The sequence below is a fragment of the Camellia sinensis genome, chromosome 9 (genome assembly GCF_055761805.1).
Source record: "Camellia sinensis isolate YWXY chromosome 9, ASM5576180v1, whole genome shotgun sequence".
NCBI classification, from domain to species: Eukaryota; Viridiplantae; Streptophyta; class Magnoliopsida; order Ericales; family Theaceae; genus Camellia; species Camellia sinensis.
This window is the reverse complement of record NC_138969.1, coordinates 192548436-192568231: the sequence shown is the minus strand read 5'-3', so window position 1 is coordinate 192568231 and position 19796 is coordinate 192548436. Positions and strand designations below refer to the sequence as shown.

Genomic DNA, 19796 nt, shown 5'->3' with positions numbered 1-19796 from the left:
TAACACTTTCAAATGTTTTTTACACACTTTTTCAACACTAACAAATGTTCTTAAGGTTGTTTTTAGCATTTTTCTTTTTTAGAAAACCAAGTATCCAAGTATTTCAATGCTACATACCTAAAAACTTTTATCAAGAAAATCATCATACTAAAATTGAATCTAAATCATGCATAATCTTTCTAGATTAAATTCATAATAAAAATTATGAACACTTTTTATTTTAAGGAAAATTACGCATCAAGGTACTTTCTCAAAAAGAATTTCAATTCAATGGAAAAATTTATATATATTAATAATTAAATTATAAGCTTTTTCTTTTTCATTAATTTGTGACTATGTTATAAAACCTCCGCTCATGTGTAATTTCTTCTTAATTTTAGGGCACTTACTGGCCAGTCTTGTTAAGTAAATTATTTATGTATAAGTCCTACTCATTTTTAGGAGTTGTTTGAGATATTCTAAATAAGTACACTTTTTGACTTTTTATAAAATATGGGTTGGATTTAAAGTGATGTGATAGAGAGGTGATGTGACTTAAATAAGATGATGTGATTTAAATAGGATAATGACTTTTTGACTTTTTTAGGAGATGCCAAACCTAGCCTTAATCTATCAATATTTCCAAAGTACCTTCTCCCCATATTCTTTATCCCTACTATTAGTATTATCATAACTCTCCCACCGCCCAACTATCATGTCTGATTCCCGTCTCCGACCGCCGAAAAATATCTCCGGCTGTCATCTCCGATCACTGGAAACCACCTTCGGTCTCTGGTAATAGTTTGCAGTGACATTTTTTCAAAGCTCTCAGATCATTTTTCTTTAAAAAAACAATGTCATCTCCACCACCATGACTTCCACCGTCACTCGTTTTCAGCAATATTTGTTCAGCCATAGTTTTAGCAAAAATAACGTCCATCTCTATGTCCTTAGATTTGATGGTGACAAAAGAATAGAAGAAGGAGAAGAAGAATAATAAAAGTGAGAGAAAGGAAGAGGATGAAGAAAATGGAAGGCCTTACCTGAAAATATTTTTCCTTTATGTCATAGATTAACATAATCGTACATTTGCCATTTACTCTTTGTTCTCTTTCCGGTGATAAATTTATCATTCCATCAATTTATCAATGATAAATTTATCACTGGTGAATTTGTTAAAAAAAATTTACAAATGACAGATTTGATTTTAGAGAGAAAGATTGAGGGATATGACAACATTCTATCATGAAGCACAGCAATCAAACACCAAATTATGGCTACAAAAAATTTATATATAGATTAAAAAGTGCACATTCATTATCACTGATGCCTTTATTTAGGCTAGTTTGTTCAATGTTATATACAATAGATCTAATTCACTGAGAGACTTAACGTTGACGAGGGTTATTATATTAGATCGGTATGTCGAAGTAGTAGACTGGCATTGGAAATGGTCAGATCTAAAGATTTCAGTGAAGATCGCCGTAAAAAATAATAGATTTGTGATTGAGGAAGCTGGGGGCAGCGGCGTCAAATATAGTACACCGATGATGGAAGAGAAAGATAGTGACACTGGAGGTGATGGCAATGAGGGACAAAGATTGGTGTAAAGAGAGCGATAACGACGATGCCGAGCGTTGTTGAAGGTAAAGGAGGGCGGTGATGGTTGAGGTGAGCAGCGTTGAAGGCGACGAAGGACAATGGTGGTTGAAGTGACTAAAGTTGAAGACGACCATGGCAACGATGGTGGTCTGGCGATGGTAACGGTGGTGGTATGAAACAATTTAGAGGAATGATAGAGAGAGAGAGAGGTATGCACAAATGGTAGAGGAAGAGAGAACAAAAGATGATTTAAGGTAACGCAAAACACTGAGGTTAAAAAGGAAAAATAACAAATAGGCCAGGATTTATATGTCCATAAAATTCTAAGTCAAGACCTATGGGTAGAAGTGTTCTACGGATATTTCGATCCACTCAAATCAATCAAACTAAATCGATTCGTCGTATTTTGGATGGATACGTGATGGCGAGTGAACGGTTGCGAATTGATTTTTTTCAATCTGCCTACACTACAACAAAAAGCACTTTTGGCGATTAAAACTGCATTTTTCGTCGCTGAAAGTAGTAGAATTGGCGACTAAAATGGAATTAGTCGCCAAAATTGATCACTTTTGGCGACTAAAAGAGTTTAGTCGCCAAATATAAGGGTTTTAGCGACTAAAAGGCAGTTTAGTCGGGGAATGTAGGGGTTTTAGCGACTAAAGGTTGTTTAGTAGCCACAAATCACGGTTTTTGGTGACTAAGATGATTTAGTAGCCAAAAGTGATGGTTTTGGCGACTAAAAAACAGTTTCGTCGCCGAAAGTGAAGCTCTTTAGCTACAAAAAAAAAATAGTAGTTAAAAACAGTCAATTGCCGACTAAAATTCAGTTTAGTAGCCAAAAAGGGACGTCTTTGGCGACTAAAAACAGGTTTAGTCGCCAAAACTGCTTATTTTTAGGCGGAACTTAATTTTTTAGCGACTAAATAATAGTTAGTAGCTGAAAATGATAGAATTGGCGACTAAAAATTTAATTTAGTCGCCAAAAGTGGCCTAAATTTTTTTTTAGTAAATAATTTATTTTTTATAAATTATATTGAATTAAAATAATTATATTTATATATATTGTTTTGTATTAATACCGGTCAATATACTATATAAATAATATATATTGCATATATATTCATATGATGTTGTAGTGGCATAGTGGAGGGAGTGTGTTGCAAAAGAGTTTGGAATGTGGGACGGTTGGCACGGTTCGAAACTCAGAAAAAGCAAAAAAAGTGGGTTTTTTTTTTCGACGAAAACACCTTTGGAGACTAAAATTATTAGTCGCTAAAAGTCTTTATTTTGGCGACTAAGCGGTTTAGTCGGCGATTCAGTGAGTATTGGCGACTAAATTATTAGTCGGTAAATGTATGATTTTCAAAAGTGTAAAACACTATTGGCGACTAACACTTTGGTCGCTAAAGACCTGTATTTTGGCGACTAAAAAATTATTAGTCGCCAATACCTACACTGACCACGTATACGCGACAAATGTGGCGACTAAAAAATTTTGTCGAGGAAAGTAAAATTTCGACTTTCGGCTACTAAAAACCGACTTTTGGCGACTAAAAATTTAGTCGCCAAAAGTGCTTTTTCTTGTTGTGCTAGTTTTGGACAGATGGTAGATTTGAGGTTCTTTTGGCCGCAATCGAACTGCCAAATCGCGAGCATTTCTAGGAATTTGTAAGATTTTGTATTTTCAATTTGTTTGTGTTTTCAATTGAAAAAAAAAGTTTAGATGTTCTATTGTGTTTTCAATTTATTTTCAATTTATAAATCATTTTATCAAATGACAAGTGTTAATATTTGATATTTTTTGTGAAAAATATAAGATTTAATTGTCATTTTAAAAAAAATCAAATTAAATAGTTTTTGAATAAAAAACCAACAATGAAATAGTTTTGATAATGCATGATTTTCTTATATGTATTCATTATTGATATTTGACAATTTATTTGATAATCTTTTGATTATGTTGAGTTAGATTTCCAAAAAAAAATATTGACAAGTTGTTATATTACGTTTAAAATTCAAAAAAATTTAAACCGCCAAACCGATTTATATCCATCCGCCATTCTGCCAATCTGTTCAATCTACATCCGCTAATCTAGCAAGTGGATGCGGATTGATTTTTTCTAATTCGCCAGTCCAACGGACAAATGGCAAATTAAAAGTTCTCCAACCACAATTGAATTGCGAACCCCTTATTAATAGATAATAAACCTTAAATAAAAATGCTAAAGATTCCAAATAATCTATCAAAAATTTTATGAAATGTCTCATATGAGTGTGAGACTCACATGGACCCATATTATGTGAATCTCACATATATGTAAAATATTTGATAAAAATTCTAATAAAATTTTTAAATTCTCTAACATTAATTAACCTTAAAAGGGAGACCGCCTGTAATAAACCCTTAATTTTATTGATCGATAGAAATTTGGAGGCATTATCTGGGCCCAAATAAAAACAAAAAAATCCAAGCCTAACTTCCCAAAGCCCACCTCACCTTAAACCACCCCCCAAAAAAATACTAAATAAAAAAAAGTAGCCGTTGTAAGCATCCATGTGGCACTTGCCAACTTGCAAAGCATACTAGTAGTCATTTTGTCAATTGCGACGGTCATTGATGGCCCTTTTTTTTATTTTAATATTTTAAAACACGAAATTTAAGATCACAGCAATTGAATATAGCTGAAACGTAATCAATACTCTTTTTCCCGAACTTTCTTTCCATCCAAACAGTATAAAACGAAAATGAGTATATTGCTGCTCTTCTTTGCTTACGAATACAGCACTGTGTTCGGATTTTGCTAACGCAAGCAGTTATTGCGTGGTTATCTCTCTGTATGTTGTTGATCTGATTACCAAGCAATCCGAAACTCTATGCGATCTGCAACTCTCTGATTTCTCTCTCTCTCTCTCTCTCTCTTTAAGCTTCGATTTTCTCTCTCTTGTTTTGAAGCTTCGGCATTACCATTACTGAACAGAGCTCAGAGTAATCACACACAAGAAGTATGGACTTCTCTACCTTTTGTGTTTATTCCTTGTTATTTTATATATCGTTAAGTAGATCGTATACTGTATATTGTAAATGTGTATGTTTTCCCTGGATATACGATTTTTTTTTTTTTTTTTTGGAATTGAATGAAGAGACCCAACTCTGTTTGGTTTGTAGTTTTCAATAACAGTTTTCTAATTTTCAATCGGTATTTTTTTAGTGAAATTTTTAAATATTTTTGTCAATGTTTTTTAATTTTTAGATTTACTTAATCTAGTGTCAAATTTGTGCAAAAAATTTTCAAAATTTAATTGAATACAAAAAAATAATACAAAAATTTAGTGCAGTTTTGCATTTTGTTGTATTGAATGATTTTTTTATTTTTTTTTAAAATTGTACAAATTTTGTACTTTTTATGTGTATCTTGATTAGATTAAGTGAAATTTCGTTGAGCTTCACAAAGTAGGAATTGTGATTTTTTTTTTGGTTAACACGTGTTTGTGAAGAAGTGATAGATTTATTTATTTTTTAATCAAATTGGAATCATGAGAATAGTTGAAAGGAAAAGGAGTTATGAAATTTTGATAAATATAGCATATACATGATTTTATTAATTTTGAAGAAGAAATAAACTATTTTAATTGTGTTATCTGGGCTTTGGCATATTGGTTTAAAGTTGGAATCTATATATGTTTTTCATGTGGATGAAACTAAGGCCCCGTTTGTTTTGGGTTATAGCAAGGGGATTAGGATTACTAGTACCTTGGGATTAGTATATGGGGTGTTTGTTTTGAGAGATAGCCTTGGGACTATTAATACCTTGGGACTAACTAATACCTTGGTATTACTAATACCTTGTTTGTTTTGAGAGATAGGGAGGGTATTACTAGGAAAATGTTTGGTAGGTCAAATTTTTGTGGCTCAAATGGCTCAAATCTGTCAAAACGACGTCGTTTTACACTCAAAATCTGTCAAAACGACGTCGTTTTGACAGATTTGAGCCATTTGAGCCACAAAAATTTGAGCTACCTAGCATTGTCGGTATTACTAATACCTTGGTATTACTAACACCCTTGGGGAGGGGATTCATAGTGAGGAGGTAGAGATGGTATTAGAAAAATAGTGAGGGGATTAGAAATTTTTTTATTTTTTTTATTTTTTATATATTGGAAATTTTTTTTAAAATATAATTTTTAATTTTTTATATTTTTTTATTTGTTTTATTATTTTATATAAAAATAATTTAACAATTCCTCACTACTAATCCCCTCACTATCAATCCCCTCACTACTAATCCCCTCACTATCAATCCCCTCACTAACAATCCCCTCATTATTAATCCCCTCACTATCAATCCCCTCCATTCTATCTCTGAAAACAAACGACCCTTACTAACAATCCCCTCACTATTAATCCCCTCACTATCAATCCCCTCCATTCCATCTCTGGAAACAAACGGGGCCTAAGGGATGAATTAGTACTAAATTTAAAATTTGGAGAGAAGTATTTGACTCAAAAGAGTTTAAAATTAGTAGAACTAAAACTGATTACATGGAACATAACTTTAGAAACATATTAGATGAACATAACTTTGGAAAACATACTTATTTTCTGAAGGAGTGATATATATATATATATATATATATATATATTAATCAAATTGGAAAAGAAGTTATGAAATTTTTATAAATTATAATATTATATTCTTCAAATATAGCATCTACATATTGTTATTAATTTTGAAGAAAAAATAAACTAGTTTAATTGTGTTGGTTATAATTTGAAATCTATTGATGTTGTTCATGTTGGCATATTGAACGATGTTTAAAAAGCGCTTATTGGGTTTGCGTATTATCTTTGCTTATGTATAAAAATGAGCTCATTTTTTGGCAGGGAGATTTTTATCTTCTTTTAGAAAGGCTTGATGGCTACGCTTGGAGATATAGGCTTAGCGGCAGCTATCAATATTTTCAGCGCATTTCTTTTCTTTCTGGCATTTGCGGCATTACGACTTCAACCTCTCAATGATAGGGTTTATTTTCCAAAATGGTACCTTATGCGTTTAAGAAGCAGTCCTACACACTCCCGAGCATTCATAAAGAAGTTTGTCAATTTGGATTTCAAGTCCTATTTGAAGTTTCTGAATTGGATGCCTGCGGCACTGAGAATGCCGGAACTTGAGCTCATTGACCATGCAGGATTGGATTCTGCTGTTTATTTACGGATTTACTTACTAGGGTATGCTACTAAATATAATTCTTAATTTTTCTTTGCTGTAACTATTTGTTAGTTAGCTTTATACCTTTGAAAAGTGGTAACTTGAATTGGATGGAGGCGTTGACTTTCCTTATGACTTGAATTCGGTGAAATTGATATTCCACTATCTCTGACCCTATGGTCTTGTTTGGCTAGGTGGAGAGTCCTTGAAATTGAATTTTGAGGAAAATATGCACTTTTTTAGGAGTTTGATTTGCAGAAAAGTGGAAAATATTCGAGAAAGTAGGAACCGAGTAATGACTTGATTTTCTTGAAGACATGGCGTATTTCATGCAGAAAACACAAGAAAATTTGTACTTTGCGATGGAAGTTATCTATTATTAGGATTCCAAATTTCCCATTCTATCCATTCTACTTTATGTAACCTTCCTTATAAACAAAATATAAGAAATTTTTATCTATTGCAAATTTTCTTATATGAATTGGTTAATTTAGAACAAGTCAGGATATATATGTATTTATTTTTTTAAACTTTCTTCTTATTCAAAAGTATGGCTAGTGATCATGCAATTCAAATATTTAATTCTTAATTCCATTTATGCTTTTTTTCTTTTTTCTTTTTTCTTTTTTCATTCTAAGCAAGCAGAGTCTATTTGAATTATTGAAGATAAGTGTAAAACAAAATGCCTACATTAAAATTCTTTTAACAATATTTGAGACTCATGTAGGTTTTTTTTTTGCTTAGGATATTTTGCATCTGATTTAACTTCACCTCTGGCACATTTTCAGTATAATGATTTTGAGAAGCTCTGGAGGCTGCTTGTCAAACATTTATTTTCTTCATAGATTTGAAGTTTGTCTGCCTTATGCACATCAAGTACTGGCTAGGAGACATCATTTTGATTTTCATTCTCCTGATGTCTGTGTAACTTGATCTTCCTATCTTATCTCTCAGCGAATATGCAGTAACATTTCTATGCTGTGAGGATATTATCTTATCCAGTTTGAATGATTTTTGACATAATTGTATACAATATGTCTTCTACTAATTCCTCAATTTAATTCCTGTCATGTTGTTCGACTTCAATGAGGATATCATCTCAACAAAACGTTACTCTTCTATCAAAGGATATATTATCTGGTGCCAGTTTCTGCGTCTTCTACTAATTCCTCAATTTAATTCCTGTCATGTTGTTCGACTTCAATGAGGATATCTTCTCAACAAAACGTTACTCTTCTATCAAAGGATGTATTATCTGGTGCCAGTTTCTGTATATTAATTTGTGCAAACTTAATTTTTTTTTTTCTGACAGTGTTGCATGTAAGATATCTGTGTGTTCCAGGAGGTGATATCTTCTCAAGTTTGACATTTTGAATACTTTCCTGTGCTGATTTCTGTGCACTTATTTGTACAGGCTCAAAATTTTTGTTCCTATAACATTACTTGCATGGGCTATCCTTGTACCAGTTAACTGGACAAATAGCACTTTAGAGCTAGCCAAAGTAACTTACAGCAACATTGACAAGCTTTCGATATCAAACATTCCTATTGGATCGAATAGGTGAGAGAAGCCTTCTTTTAATGGAAAGCTTTTAAATATGTATTTTTATAGTCACAAGCTTTTAAATATGTTACTGCACTATTGCTTCATATCCATGAATGTTTGTGTATTCAATCTGCATTTGTCATGCCTGCTTAGTTATACACTATCTGGTGTTGTTATTGCAACTCCTATATTCAGAGTTGTATCAAACTATGCTCAGGACAGCTGGAAGAGGCTATGCCTCCTCTAATCCCTACCCTATAGTAGAATATATTTTCCTTATCAGTTGCATCCGTGCAAGGTTTAGGACTCCTGTCTGAACTTCTAGAAGGCAAGAAAAAAACAAAAGAGAAACTTGCCCAGCTGATCAAACTTAAAGCACACGGTGTCCATTTTTCAGAAAATTGTTGCTTGGGTTGTCAAATTGCTGCCTTGACTTCTCATGTTTTGCATTAACATGATCCAAAGAGTCCATCAATCCCAATTCATCTTGATGATTCATTTATTCATATTCTGTGTGATTTGGATAGGTTGTGACAAGAAGAATAGTCATGGAAGTTTTATTTTTTCAGAATGCCATCCTAATTTTTGGCTCAAAATGATTTGTATTTATCCTTAATAGAAGGAACATGGAAATTTTTAATCTAAAATGTTGGGAGGACGGAAAAGTTGATATTGTAGAAGTCAATTCACACCTTGGACTGGAAGAACATATCCCGCTTGTCAATAAAAAAAAGTATATCTTTGTATATTGCCATTTTGAATGATTCCCCTTCACAAAGCAGGCTTAGATATGTATCTCATGACGAAGGTTATGCCTAAACGCAGCTGAGCTCCACCTACCTCTTTGCATAGGCAGCTCTTTCTCTCTCACTCTCTCTCTCTCTCTTTTGTGTAGAAGCATCAGCAACCTAGCCTGATCTGGAGAAGAATTGATGTCTGGGTCCTCTTGACTAATCCTCGTAGTATCCAAAATGGTCATGAGGGATGAACCCATGCCACAACTTATGAACTTCAAACTCTAATTTCCAACTGGAGTTGAAATTTCAGAACCTAATGCCTCAGTAGAACACCTAATAACTTAATTACCAATTTAGTAAAATTAAATAGCAAGTTTATTTTTCTATAAGATCCACTTGTATCAATTTTGCACCAGAGTGCTTATTTAGAGGGAAATGTAAGATGAATAGTAGAATCTCCTGTCTAAGATATATTAGTATGATTCAATCTTAGTATTATATTTGGCATTAGTTATAAGGACTTCATTTCGAACAGTTGGTACTTGTTTTTAGTTTTACTAGCACAACTACTCTGGTGTGCAATGAATGATGTTCACCATTCTGGAATTGCAGATTTTGGGCTCATATAGTAATGGCCTATGTGTTCACTTTTTGGTCATGCTATGTGTTACGAAAAGAGTACCAAACAGTTGCATCAATGCGTATGCAATTTCTTGCATCAGAAAGACGGCGTCCTGATCAATTTACGGTAAGATGCATATTGCTGTGTCTGATTGAAGTTCATTTTTAAAAGAATACAATATTTTTAATTATCTTATTGTGATTCTTTGTCTTCATTTAGGTTATTTATTTATTTTTTATGTTTATGTAATTCAAATGGAATGTGATGAGTCCTTTTCTGAGTGACAGTTTGTACCTGCTCGAAAACAGTCTTGAGTATGAGTATTTTAAATCAGCAGGACTTGTTTACATAGTTTGTGTATTCAGTATTCTTATTTTCACTAGTAACCATATTTTTATAGCAACTGTTCATCTCTCCATTTTCACCTTTCTCTAGTAATTTTATTCTTATAACTTGAACTCTAGAAGGCATTGGAGGACTAGTAATCATGACATATCGTTTTCTTTTCAAGATGTAATTTGTTGCAATAAATTCTTAATATGTTTATTGATGCTCACGTGTCCACCAAGTTCTATCTCTTTGCAGACAACTCTTCAACTCCATGCTTTACTAAACTTGGTATAAATTTGATTGCTCACAGGTACTTGTTACGAATGTACCTCCAGACCCTGATGAATCGGTTAGCGAGCTTGTGGAGCACTTTTTCCTTGTCAACCATCCAGATCACTATCTCACCCTTCAGGTTGATTGTGCTCACACTTCTGTGTAAAATTGTCAGCTTGGAAGGAAATTGTGGTTGTTTAGAGGCAATGATTGTTTACGATATACATTTATTGGAAAAATTTGCAGTGTAAAATTCTTGCTTTACAGGATGGTATTTGTTTCAGTTATTTCCTTTTTGATCTATCAATTTTTTGAGTTGCACACATTATCTCAAAACAAACACCATACAGCTCTGTTCTTATTTAGAAAATTTTATGCAGGTCGTATACAATGCAAACAAACTTGCAGAATTGGTGATGGAGAAGAAGAATAAGCAGAATTGGCTTGACTATTATCAACTAAAATATTATAGAAATAAATCAACACGGCCTGTCATGAAGGTACACCTGTGAAATGTAATGCCTTAAACAGATAATATTTCTATTTTCTTGCATTTGCCGTTAATGCTGTTTGCCTTTTTGTGCTGGTGACATGCTGTTTCTCAATTTAAACTACTGATCCTGTTTTGTTGTAATTTTTTTTTTTTCCCCTTAACTGGCAGACTGGTTTCCTTGGCCTCTGTGGGAAAAAGGTGGATGCAATTGATTTTCAGATATCTGAAATCGAGAGATTATCAAAAGAAGTAATTACCCATTGTTGAATTTTTTCAATATAACTTACAATTTTATTTTCAATTCAATCACTTGTTTGCTTTGTTGTCCCTTTAACACTATTTTGTTTAAAAGAGTCTACAAGGCAAATGATCTTTGTATATTTTCAAGTATAGTTAACTCTGTTAAAAAAAGGTGGCAGCCCAGTGCATGAGGCTCCTACTACTGCAGGGACTGGGAAGGTTCAGATATTTGCAGCCTTTGTGTTGTTCTAGTTTGGGGGTAATTACATGGCCCTATGGTTTGGCCCAAAAACCCAGGGGGTGTACTTTCTCTAAGGTCTCAGATTTGAAACCTCGTAGGTGCAAACAATTTCTTGGGGCTAGTCCATACAAGCCTTTGCCACGACTTTAATTGTGCTCCTGCTAGTGGACAGTGGGATTGGTCTACCGGATTAGTTGGTCTAGTGGGCCAAATATCGAGTTATAAAATAATGCTTTGGCCAAAAAACACATAATCTCCTTGTGATTTAAAAATGTACGCTTAACCTCTTTATAGTTTGGATTAAAATGCAAAAATAACTAACACATGCTTAACCATGTCTTAAGCATGCTTTGTTTAAAAATCATGTGATTGTGTTGATACTATCTAGATTTTCTTGTTGGTCTCTATACTGTTAACACATTATGTTATGACCTGGATCCTGCCATACCCAGAATAGGATTCGTGACCTACCAGTAGCGCAGGATGGCAAATGAATATTTAAATTACAGCTGAAGGATGTCATGTTTCAAATCTGTAAACATAAGTGTGTTCTCAACTTTAAGCAAGTGCTAGGGTGAGAACATCTCCTATTAGTTCCAATTGCTTGTTGGCCATATCATTTCTTCTAAGATGAGAATTTGAGACAAATAAACATGTTTGACAATGGTCATTGTTGCAGGCTTGATGTTGCTATTTTCGTGAGCAAATAAAATGATCCTCTAAGAGAATAAACTGTTTAGAATATTCTTAAAAGCTCCATGTCGCACTTCCAATATGCTGAAGAACTTTTAAATAAAAATACTTATTCTTCAAGTTAGATTGAAGTTGAATGTCTGCCACATTCAGAATTACTCCCCTTGCTCCTCTCCTTCACCCCAAATTTTCATCTGTTAGTTGTCTTTTTTTTTCCCTTTATTTTTTTTTCGTTGCTGAAACCCCATCTTAATGGTGTTTCTTGGATACTTCATATTCAGATAACTGCAGAACGAGAGCGGATTACAAAAGATTCGAGCTCTGTGATGCCGGCAGCATTTGTGTCTTTCACAACTCGGTGGGGAGCTGCTGTGTGTGCACAAACCCAACAATCCAAAGATCCAACTAAATGGTTGACAGAGTGGGCTCCAGAGCCACGTGATATATATTGGCAAAACCTGGCGATTCCTTATGTTTCACTGATAATTAGGAGGCTTATAATTGCTGTTGCCTTCTTTTTCCTCACATTTTTCTTCATGATTCCAATTGCATTTGTACAATCCCTTGCAAACATCGCGGGTATTGAGAAAGTGTTACCATTTCTGAAGTTCATCATTGAAATGTGAGTTTGCATTCATTCATAGACCAAAGCATTCCCTTAAAGTTCATTCATGGATTTGTATTTAGGTAAAATAATCTTTTTTCATTTTTGTGCATTCAACATTTTTAGGTTGTACACACTCATGAGTTGATGTGAACTTTTTACCTGCATGTTATGTTGTTAGGAGGTTCTCACATTGAGTTGAAGTAGCATTCTAATACATGCTAAAACCATTTATCCAAAGATAATGTTCTTTTAATACAAAACCTCCAAAAGCAAAGCACTTAGGTTCAAAATATGCTTTACTACCAAGGGGAAATTGGGGAAGGGTGGAAGAAAAGAAACTATTACTTGCTATTGAATTATTAGTTTTTAACGATCTTACATCTATTTTATTCACTCTTTCTAAATAGTTCACCTTCTTGTTATATATGTTAAGAAAATCATATTTATTATTGTTGAAATAGGGAAAACATTAGTTCTAAATAGAGTCTTATAAGGAGCAGTGTTTTTCTTGGAGATGTTTGGTTGCTTCAATGGAGTATCAAAGCAACTGTTGGATGGATGCATATGAGAAGCCATAGAAGCAGTAGAAATGACACTGGCACTAACACGGTGCTTTGTACTTGCAAAACATATGGTCAAAAAGGTGAAATAGGAGATGCTCATCGTGGATATATATTTTTGGAACCTGATTTTGAATTTCCTGAAATTGTTGAATATGTTGTTCACTTTCAGCAGCCATTGTCAAGATATTAATTTCCGAAGCAAAATGGAGGTTTGCTTATAATTTATCTGCTACTAGAGATAAAATAAAAGGAAATGTCTAATTTTAAACTTGGATGTATTTGCTCATATGAATTTTAAAATTTGGAGTCAAGGTCTCTTCTTTTTTCTTTTCTTTTTTTTTTTCATTTTCTCTCTTAGTCTGTATGTACTGAGTATTAGTGATTACCATTGCAAAGTTCATGCCATATTTTGGTTGTTCATTGTGAATTACAGGTGCTTCTTACTAATAATACTGTGATCTATTATGCAGACATTTCATCAAGTCGTTCATCCAAGGCTTTCTGCCTGGGATTGCCTTGAAGCTTTTCCTCATCTTTCTGCCTACAGTACTGATGCTTATGTCTAAATTTGAAGGCTTTATAAGCATATCAACCCTAGAGCGGAGATCTGCATCTAGATATTATATCTTCACCTTTGTGAATGTATTCCTTGGGAGCATAATCACAGGAACTGCATTTGAGCAATTAAATTCTTTTATTCATCAGTCGGCAAACGAGTATGTTGCTCTAAGTTTCTATCGAATTGTTGTCCAGTGTTTGCTTTTTTGTCTGGCAATTCTCTTATGTTACTTGTGTGCTATTTATTCATGCTTGTCCGGTATTTCCTCTTGTTTCTGATGCAGTAATATTAGTAGGGGGGTGGATATCTGTGATTGTGTGTTATGTTGAGGATATTGGTTAGAATATTACTATAAGATGTAAAATTAAAGTTGTGTTTATTTGAGGATATTGGTTAGAATATTACTATAAGACGTATTATCAAAGTTAGATAGCATTATTTTGGTTTGGATACCTGTTCCTATTTTCTAAGGATTGCGTGATTTGTGTTGTTTGCTTCGTGGTGCTTATTTGTATGGCTGGAGAAGGGATGAATACAAAATTGAATCTGCAGACTGACATTGAGCATTTAAGAACTTCAAAATAGTTTCAGTAAACAATATTTCCACGGCGCAGCTTTAGTTTTTATTTTTTAGTTTTTTTTTAAATATTTGTTTACATAATATCACAAGTGTGAGATAGGTTTCAATATGAGATAGATTCCATAAAAAATGAGTATCGATATCTATATTGGAATGGTATACTTGTGCCTGCTTATCTAGTTGCTAGGTGACCAGTAAGAGAAATTTTGATTCAATTTGTTAAACTTGTTATCTACCATCAAGGCTACAGAATACATGTCTTACTTACCTTGTTATTTATTGGCTTGGCTCCCTTGTCATCTCATTCTATTATTCCCTGTCCAATCAAACATATAGGCTGTGTTTGGATTAATGATTTGGGGGGATTTGTGTAGGGAAATCAAAAGGAAAGGGAAAAGTGGGGGGGAAAAAAGTTAAACTTATATTTTGTTCACTTTTCCCTTCCTTTTCCTTTTCTCTCCTCAAAACCTTAACCTGAACATAGCCTTAAGTTTCTGCTACCATGTTCTCCTTGTCTATTTACTTTATTTAGACTTTCTGTGGTGTCAGGCGCTGCCTTTTAGCTAGAGATTATGCAGACTAATGATAAATGGTGGTTTTTCAGGATCCCTAAAACCATTGGTGTAGCAATTCCGATGAAAGCAACTTTCTTCATAACCTATATAATGGTTGATGGATGGGCCGGCATTGCAGGGGAGATTTTAAGGTTGAAACCGCTGATTTTCTATCACTTGAAGAATTTCTTCTTGGTGAAGACTGAGAAGGATAGGGAGGAAGCAATGGATCCAGGAAGTCTGGGTTTCAACACTGGCGAACCTCAAATACAGCTCTATTTTCTGCTAGGACTCGTTTATGCTGCGGTGACACCACTTTTACTTCCTTTCATATTGATTTTCTTCAGCTTAGCATATGTTGTATTCCGCCATCAGGTAAAAATTTTCAGTAGAATTTATTAGATTGCTGGATTCTGCGCCAGTCTGTGTGATACAGTCAAAATTCTTTGTAACTATATTAGCTTTTGTAATAAGAGTTCTGTATGATAATGCAGATCATAAATGTATACAACCAACAGTATGAAAGTGCTGCAGCATTTTGGCCCGATGTCCATGGACGTGTAATAGCTGCATTGGTTATCTCCCAGCTTCTTCTAATGGGATTGTTGAGTACAAAAGAAGCTGCTCAGTCAACACCATTTCTCATTGCTCTTCCGGTACTGACCATATGGTTTTATAGGTTCTGCAAAGGCCGTTATGAACCTGCATTTATCAGATACCCATTACAGGTTTGTAGGAATTTATAATTTGCAAAACAGACACGTAGTTATCACACTTTTAATTGTTAGATCACCAATTGTCTAAAAGTTTAAGATGTTAGGAAATGGATCTAACAATGCATATCAAACTATCCTACACCATCCCCCACGTGCAATCCTGTCTTGCATGTGGAGATACAAACATACATTATCACACTCCAATTAGTCATTTTGAAATGCTCAGCCTTCAGGGTTGGTACTTGTTTCTGCAAAGTCTACAAGCTCGATAGCAAGTCCCAAAAGCTTAAACTATTAGGAAATTGGTCCAACAATGTATCTGAAGCTATTCAACACCTGGACCAAATACAGACAGAGAGACTTAAACCCAAAACCTCCCCCGACCTAAGCTCTAATACAATATTAGATCCCCAATTATCCTAGAAGCTTAAATTATTAGGAATTGGGCCCAACAAGGAGGAACCTTTTACTGCTCGAGTCATATTATATATAATAGAATAAAATAGTTGACAATTTTTATTGTTAATGCTAGCTGAAAGTTCAGGTGTGCTATTTTATTTTATTTTTTTATTATTGTTTTTGTGTATGTGTGGTGCTTTTGTTATGGTGTTGCAGTCCTAACTTCAAGTTTGTCATAATTATAGTCTTTGATTTAAAGTTGTTCTTATCATTTCCCGTTACGTGGCGAATTTCAGGAAGCGATGATGAAAGATACTCTGGAACGTGCCACAGAACCAAACCTCAATCTAAAAGACTACCTTCGAAATGCTTATATCCATCCTGTTTTTAAAGGAGAAGACGATGAAGATGATGAAGACGAAGAAGTTAGTGAAAAGTGGGAACAGGAGAGTGTGCTAGTCCCCACAAAGCGCCAGTCCCGCAAGAACACACCACAGCCTAGCAAAATCAGCAGCAACTCCTCACCATCTTTGCCTGATGTTGTTGAACATCCACAGCCTTAAATCATGGATATGAGACTCTACCTCTTTGAGTACTTGTATTGTTGAAAGAGTGAAAGGAGGGTAGAACTGTAAATTAAAGTAAATTGCTTAATTTGTTGTAGAGGAGATAATAATTGACACTTGAATGTTTAACTCACAAAGATTAATTATACACAATTTTCTTGATCTATGTATGCACCATGAAAGATGCTTACATAAACTGATTTCTTTTACAATTTGTAATTGGTATTTGAAATGGATCTACTGAAATTTAAACGATAGGAACAATTCAATTTTTAAGTCTATTTGTAAACTACAGTTTGTTTGGATGTGTTGAAATTATGATACAAGCAAGTCAATTTTCACATCAATTTTAGTTTGTAAAAACATTTTTTCCTTGTATATTTGAGGCCTAATTTTTAAATCTCTCTTTTATTTTGACCTATTTTGAAAAGTAAGAAAAAAGTCAATTTTTTTTTGGCTTTTTTAAACTATTTTTGAAAAAATATACAAAAAAGTGAAGAGATAATATAATCTGAATAAGCCAATAAGTCAATGGAAAAAGTAGTGAACCATTCATCTCTAACTTTGCTTAGTAGGAGAGATTTAAGATTTTTTTTTTTTTTTAATTAACTAAGGTCTTTCAATATTTTCATAGAGAGTTAAATTTTCTCTATAAAAATGTTAAGAGATACCTCAACTACCGTGAAAATATTATACGTTTTTTTATCTTATAAAATTTTGAAAAAATTGGCCTAAGGTCCCTCCTCTACTTTTGATAGGAGGAGAGGTCCAAAATAATATGTTTTGATGGCTAGGGTCCCTCAAATTTATTTTAGGTTGTAAAGTACCTAAATTACCCTTCCTTTATAACATAAATTTGTTTGAATATTATATTGTTGACTTAACTGATAGATTTTGGAAACCGAATTTGCAGTGGAGATTTCGTCGGAGATTTCAGTGGAGATTTCATAGTGGAGATTTCGTCGGAGATTTCAGTGGAGTTGACGAGAAAGATTGCTACGATCGTGTAGATTTCGTTGGAGATTTCGTCGGAGATTTCAGTAGTGTTACAGTGTATTGATCGCGTAGATTTTCAGTGGAGTTGAAACATGCATTTTGATTTTTGTTTTGAATTTTTGTTTAGAGAGAGGCCAGCTTGATAGAGTTGATTTTTATTTTTGGAATTAATTTTTTATTATTTGTTTTTTAATCAATTTCAAAGAGTGTTGACAATGTGTTGATCACGTAGGTTTTTTAGTGGAGTTGAATCAGGTTTGTTTTCGATTTAGATTCCACATGGATTTTGATTTTTGTTTTGAATTTTTGTTTAGAGAGAGGCCAGCTTGATAGAGTTGATTTTTATTTTTGGAATTAATTTTTCATTCTTTGTTTTTTGATCAATTTCAAGTAGTGTTGACAGTGTAGGTGATTTTGATATTTAGAGTTCATTTTTCGTGCTCTGTTTTTTATCAACATGCTGATCAATGATAAGTTTTGTTCTATGTTTTTTCAAACCAGAGAAATTTCATTTTCTGCACTTTTGTTTGTGTAGTCCAGAAGAAATTATAAGTGCATATGGACATATTATTAGAAGTTTCTAATGCAGATAGAATATGAGAAAGTGAATGTAAGTTCATAAATTTCTCTGGACTTGTATTTGTAGTTCAGAGAAAATTATAAGTTTGTTACTCACTTTCAGTTTGTAGTTTAGAGAAAATTATATGTTTGTAGAAGTTGAATAAAAGTTTTTGTTTCTCTAAGCAAAAGTTATTTTTTATGTTTTTTCTTTCAGTTTAGATGGACAATGCAGTGTTTTTTGTTATCTTGAAGGTGTATATAAGTTTGTAAATTTCTCTGGATTTTTCTATGAGTGCAATATTACAGAATGACGCATAGAAAATTGTTAGCTTGTAGTGAGGTGAAAATCATGGAGAAGCCTATAATTTCATAACAGATATTCTGTGTGATTTTTTTCTATGATTGTGTTTAATAGTTAGCAGTAAATTTCTCTGTGATTCATTAAGTTTATGTGATTTTGTTTTTTATCATCTTGAAGGTGAATATCAGTTTGTAAATGTCTTTGGACTTTTATTTTAAGTTTAGAGAAAATTATAATTTTTAGAAATTTCTCTGGACTTTTATGTTGTTCTTGTGAAGTGTTTCTATGTTAAACAAATTATTTTTATTATTTTTTGTTTCAGTTTCAATGGACAGTGCAGTGTTGTTGCTGTGCAAATATGGGAATGATACTATTGTCATTAATGTTTCATGCGAATTGAATTTTGAGGAATTGGTTGGCATTTTGTGTAAAACATGGGAGAATTTGAAACCTGAGACTATGTGTATTTCATATTCTATTTTGGCCCATCCGAATTGTATGGTTCGAAATAATATTGATTTTCTGAATATGTTGAGGGTTGTTTGTGCACGCGGTGTTGATATAGTTGATGTTTCAGTTACTAGATGTAGTACTTCTGATGAAGAGGATGAAGTGGGGTCTAATTGGGTAGATGTTGTGGATGGTGAGTGTGATAGACTGGTGGATATTGAAAGGAATTCACTCTCTAAGTTTTGTTCTCACCAAGAACAGGTGTTATTGTCGGCTAGTTGGCGGAATAATATTACGAGTGTTGGACAAAAGTTTGAGGGTGGTGTGGTTGAGTTCCGTACTTTTTTATGCAAGTATGCTATTGAGGTTGGTTTTCAGTTTACGTATGTTAAAAATGACAAGCTGAGGGTTACGGCAGAATGTGCATATAAGGAATCAAGGGGATGTATGTGGCGTGTGTTGAAAAAACAAATGGGTTCTTCTACATAAGGACTTTGAACAATGAACATACGTGTGGTGTGGCGGTTCGTACGAGTAAACATTCGAGGATGACTTCCAGCTTAGTTTCTGGGCTGATACTTGAAGAGGTAAGTGCAAAACCTTTAACTCGTCCAGTGGATGTTGTGAAAGAAGTGAAAGAAATGAAAGACAAGTATGGGGTCTCAATCAGTTATAACTGTGGTTAGTTGGGTGTTGAAAAAGTAAAATGTAGTACATATGGGGATTCTTGTTTGTCATTTGATCAATTACGGTGGTATTTTGATGAGGCATTGAAGAACAATCCAGGTAGTCGTTTTGAGTTAGATTTTGAAGATAACAAGTGTTTCAAAAGAGTGTTTGTGGCTTTTCATGCATGCATTGCTGGTTTCAAATATTGTTGGTCATTGCTTTTTCTTGATGGAACATTTTTGAAAGGACGATACAAAGGAGTTATGCTTGCTGCAACGGGAAAAGATGGGAATGAAGGTAATTGTAAATATA

The 19796-nt window shown here is 33.5% G+C and overlaps 1 protein-coding gene across 3 annotated transcripts; it reads left to right on the top strand.

Moving 5' to 3' along the window:
• Window positions 1-4194: 4194 nt before the first annotated feature.
• On the top strand, window positions 4195-16671 carry LOC114266441 (hyperosmolality-gated Ca2+ permeable channel 1.2). Of its 3 annotated transcripts, none has more exons than XM_082888307.1 (13): window positions 4246-4584; window positions 6464-6808; window positions 7577-8046; window positions 8203-8349; window positions 9684-9819; window positions 10334-10435; window positions 10677-10796; window positions 10958-11038; window positions 12245-12585; window positions 13604-13849; window positions 14877-15201; window positions 15321-15554; window positions 16238-16671. In XM_082888307.1, exons 3-13 carry the CDS (start codon window positions 7976-7978, stop codon window positions 16502-16504), a joined length of 2070 nt encoding a protein of 689 aa, XP_082744433.1. In that variant the 5' UTR covers window positions 4246-4584; window positions 6464-6808; window positions 7577-7975; the 3' UTR covers window positions 16505-16671. The 3 variants fall into 3 exon arrangements, with proteins under 3 accessions (XP_028063135.2, XP_082744433.1, XP_082744434.1); XM_082888308.1 differs by having other exon boundaries at window positions 4292-4584; window positions 6983-8046; XM_028207334.2 differs by lacking the exon at window positions 7577-8046 and having other exon boundaries at window positions 4195-4584.
• The last annotated feature ends 3125 nt before the right edge of the window (window positions 16672-19796 follow it).

Excerpts from the sequence above, each read along its gene's own strand:
- LOC114266441 (XM_028207334.2), top strand. The coding sequence starts at position 6,495 with ATGGCTACGCTTGGAGATATAGGCTTAGCGGCAGCTATCAATATTTTC. Across the intron at positions 6,809-8,202 it reads TTACGGATTTACTTACTAGG|GCTCAAAATTTTTGTTCCTA; the intron begins GTATGCTACTAA and ends TTATTTGTACAG. Across the intron at positions 9,820-10,333 it reads GGCGTCCTGATCAATTTACG|GTACTTGTTACGAATGTACC; the intron begins GTAAGATGCATA and ends GATTGCTCACAG.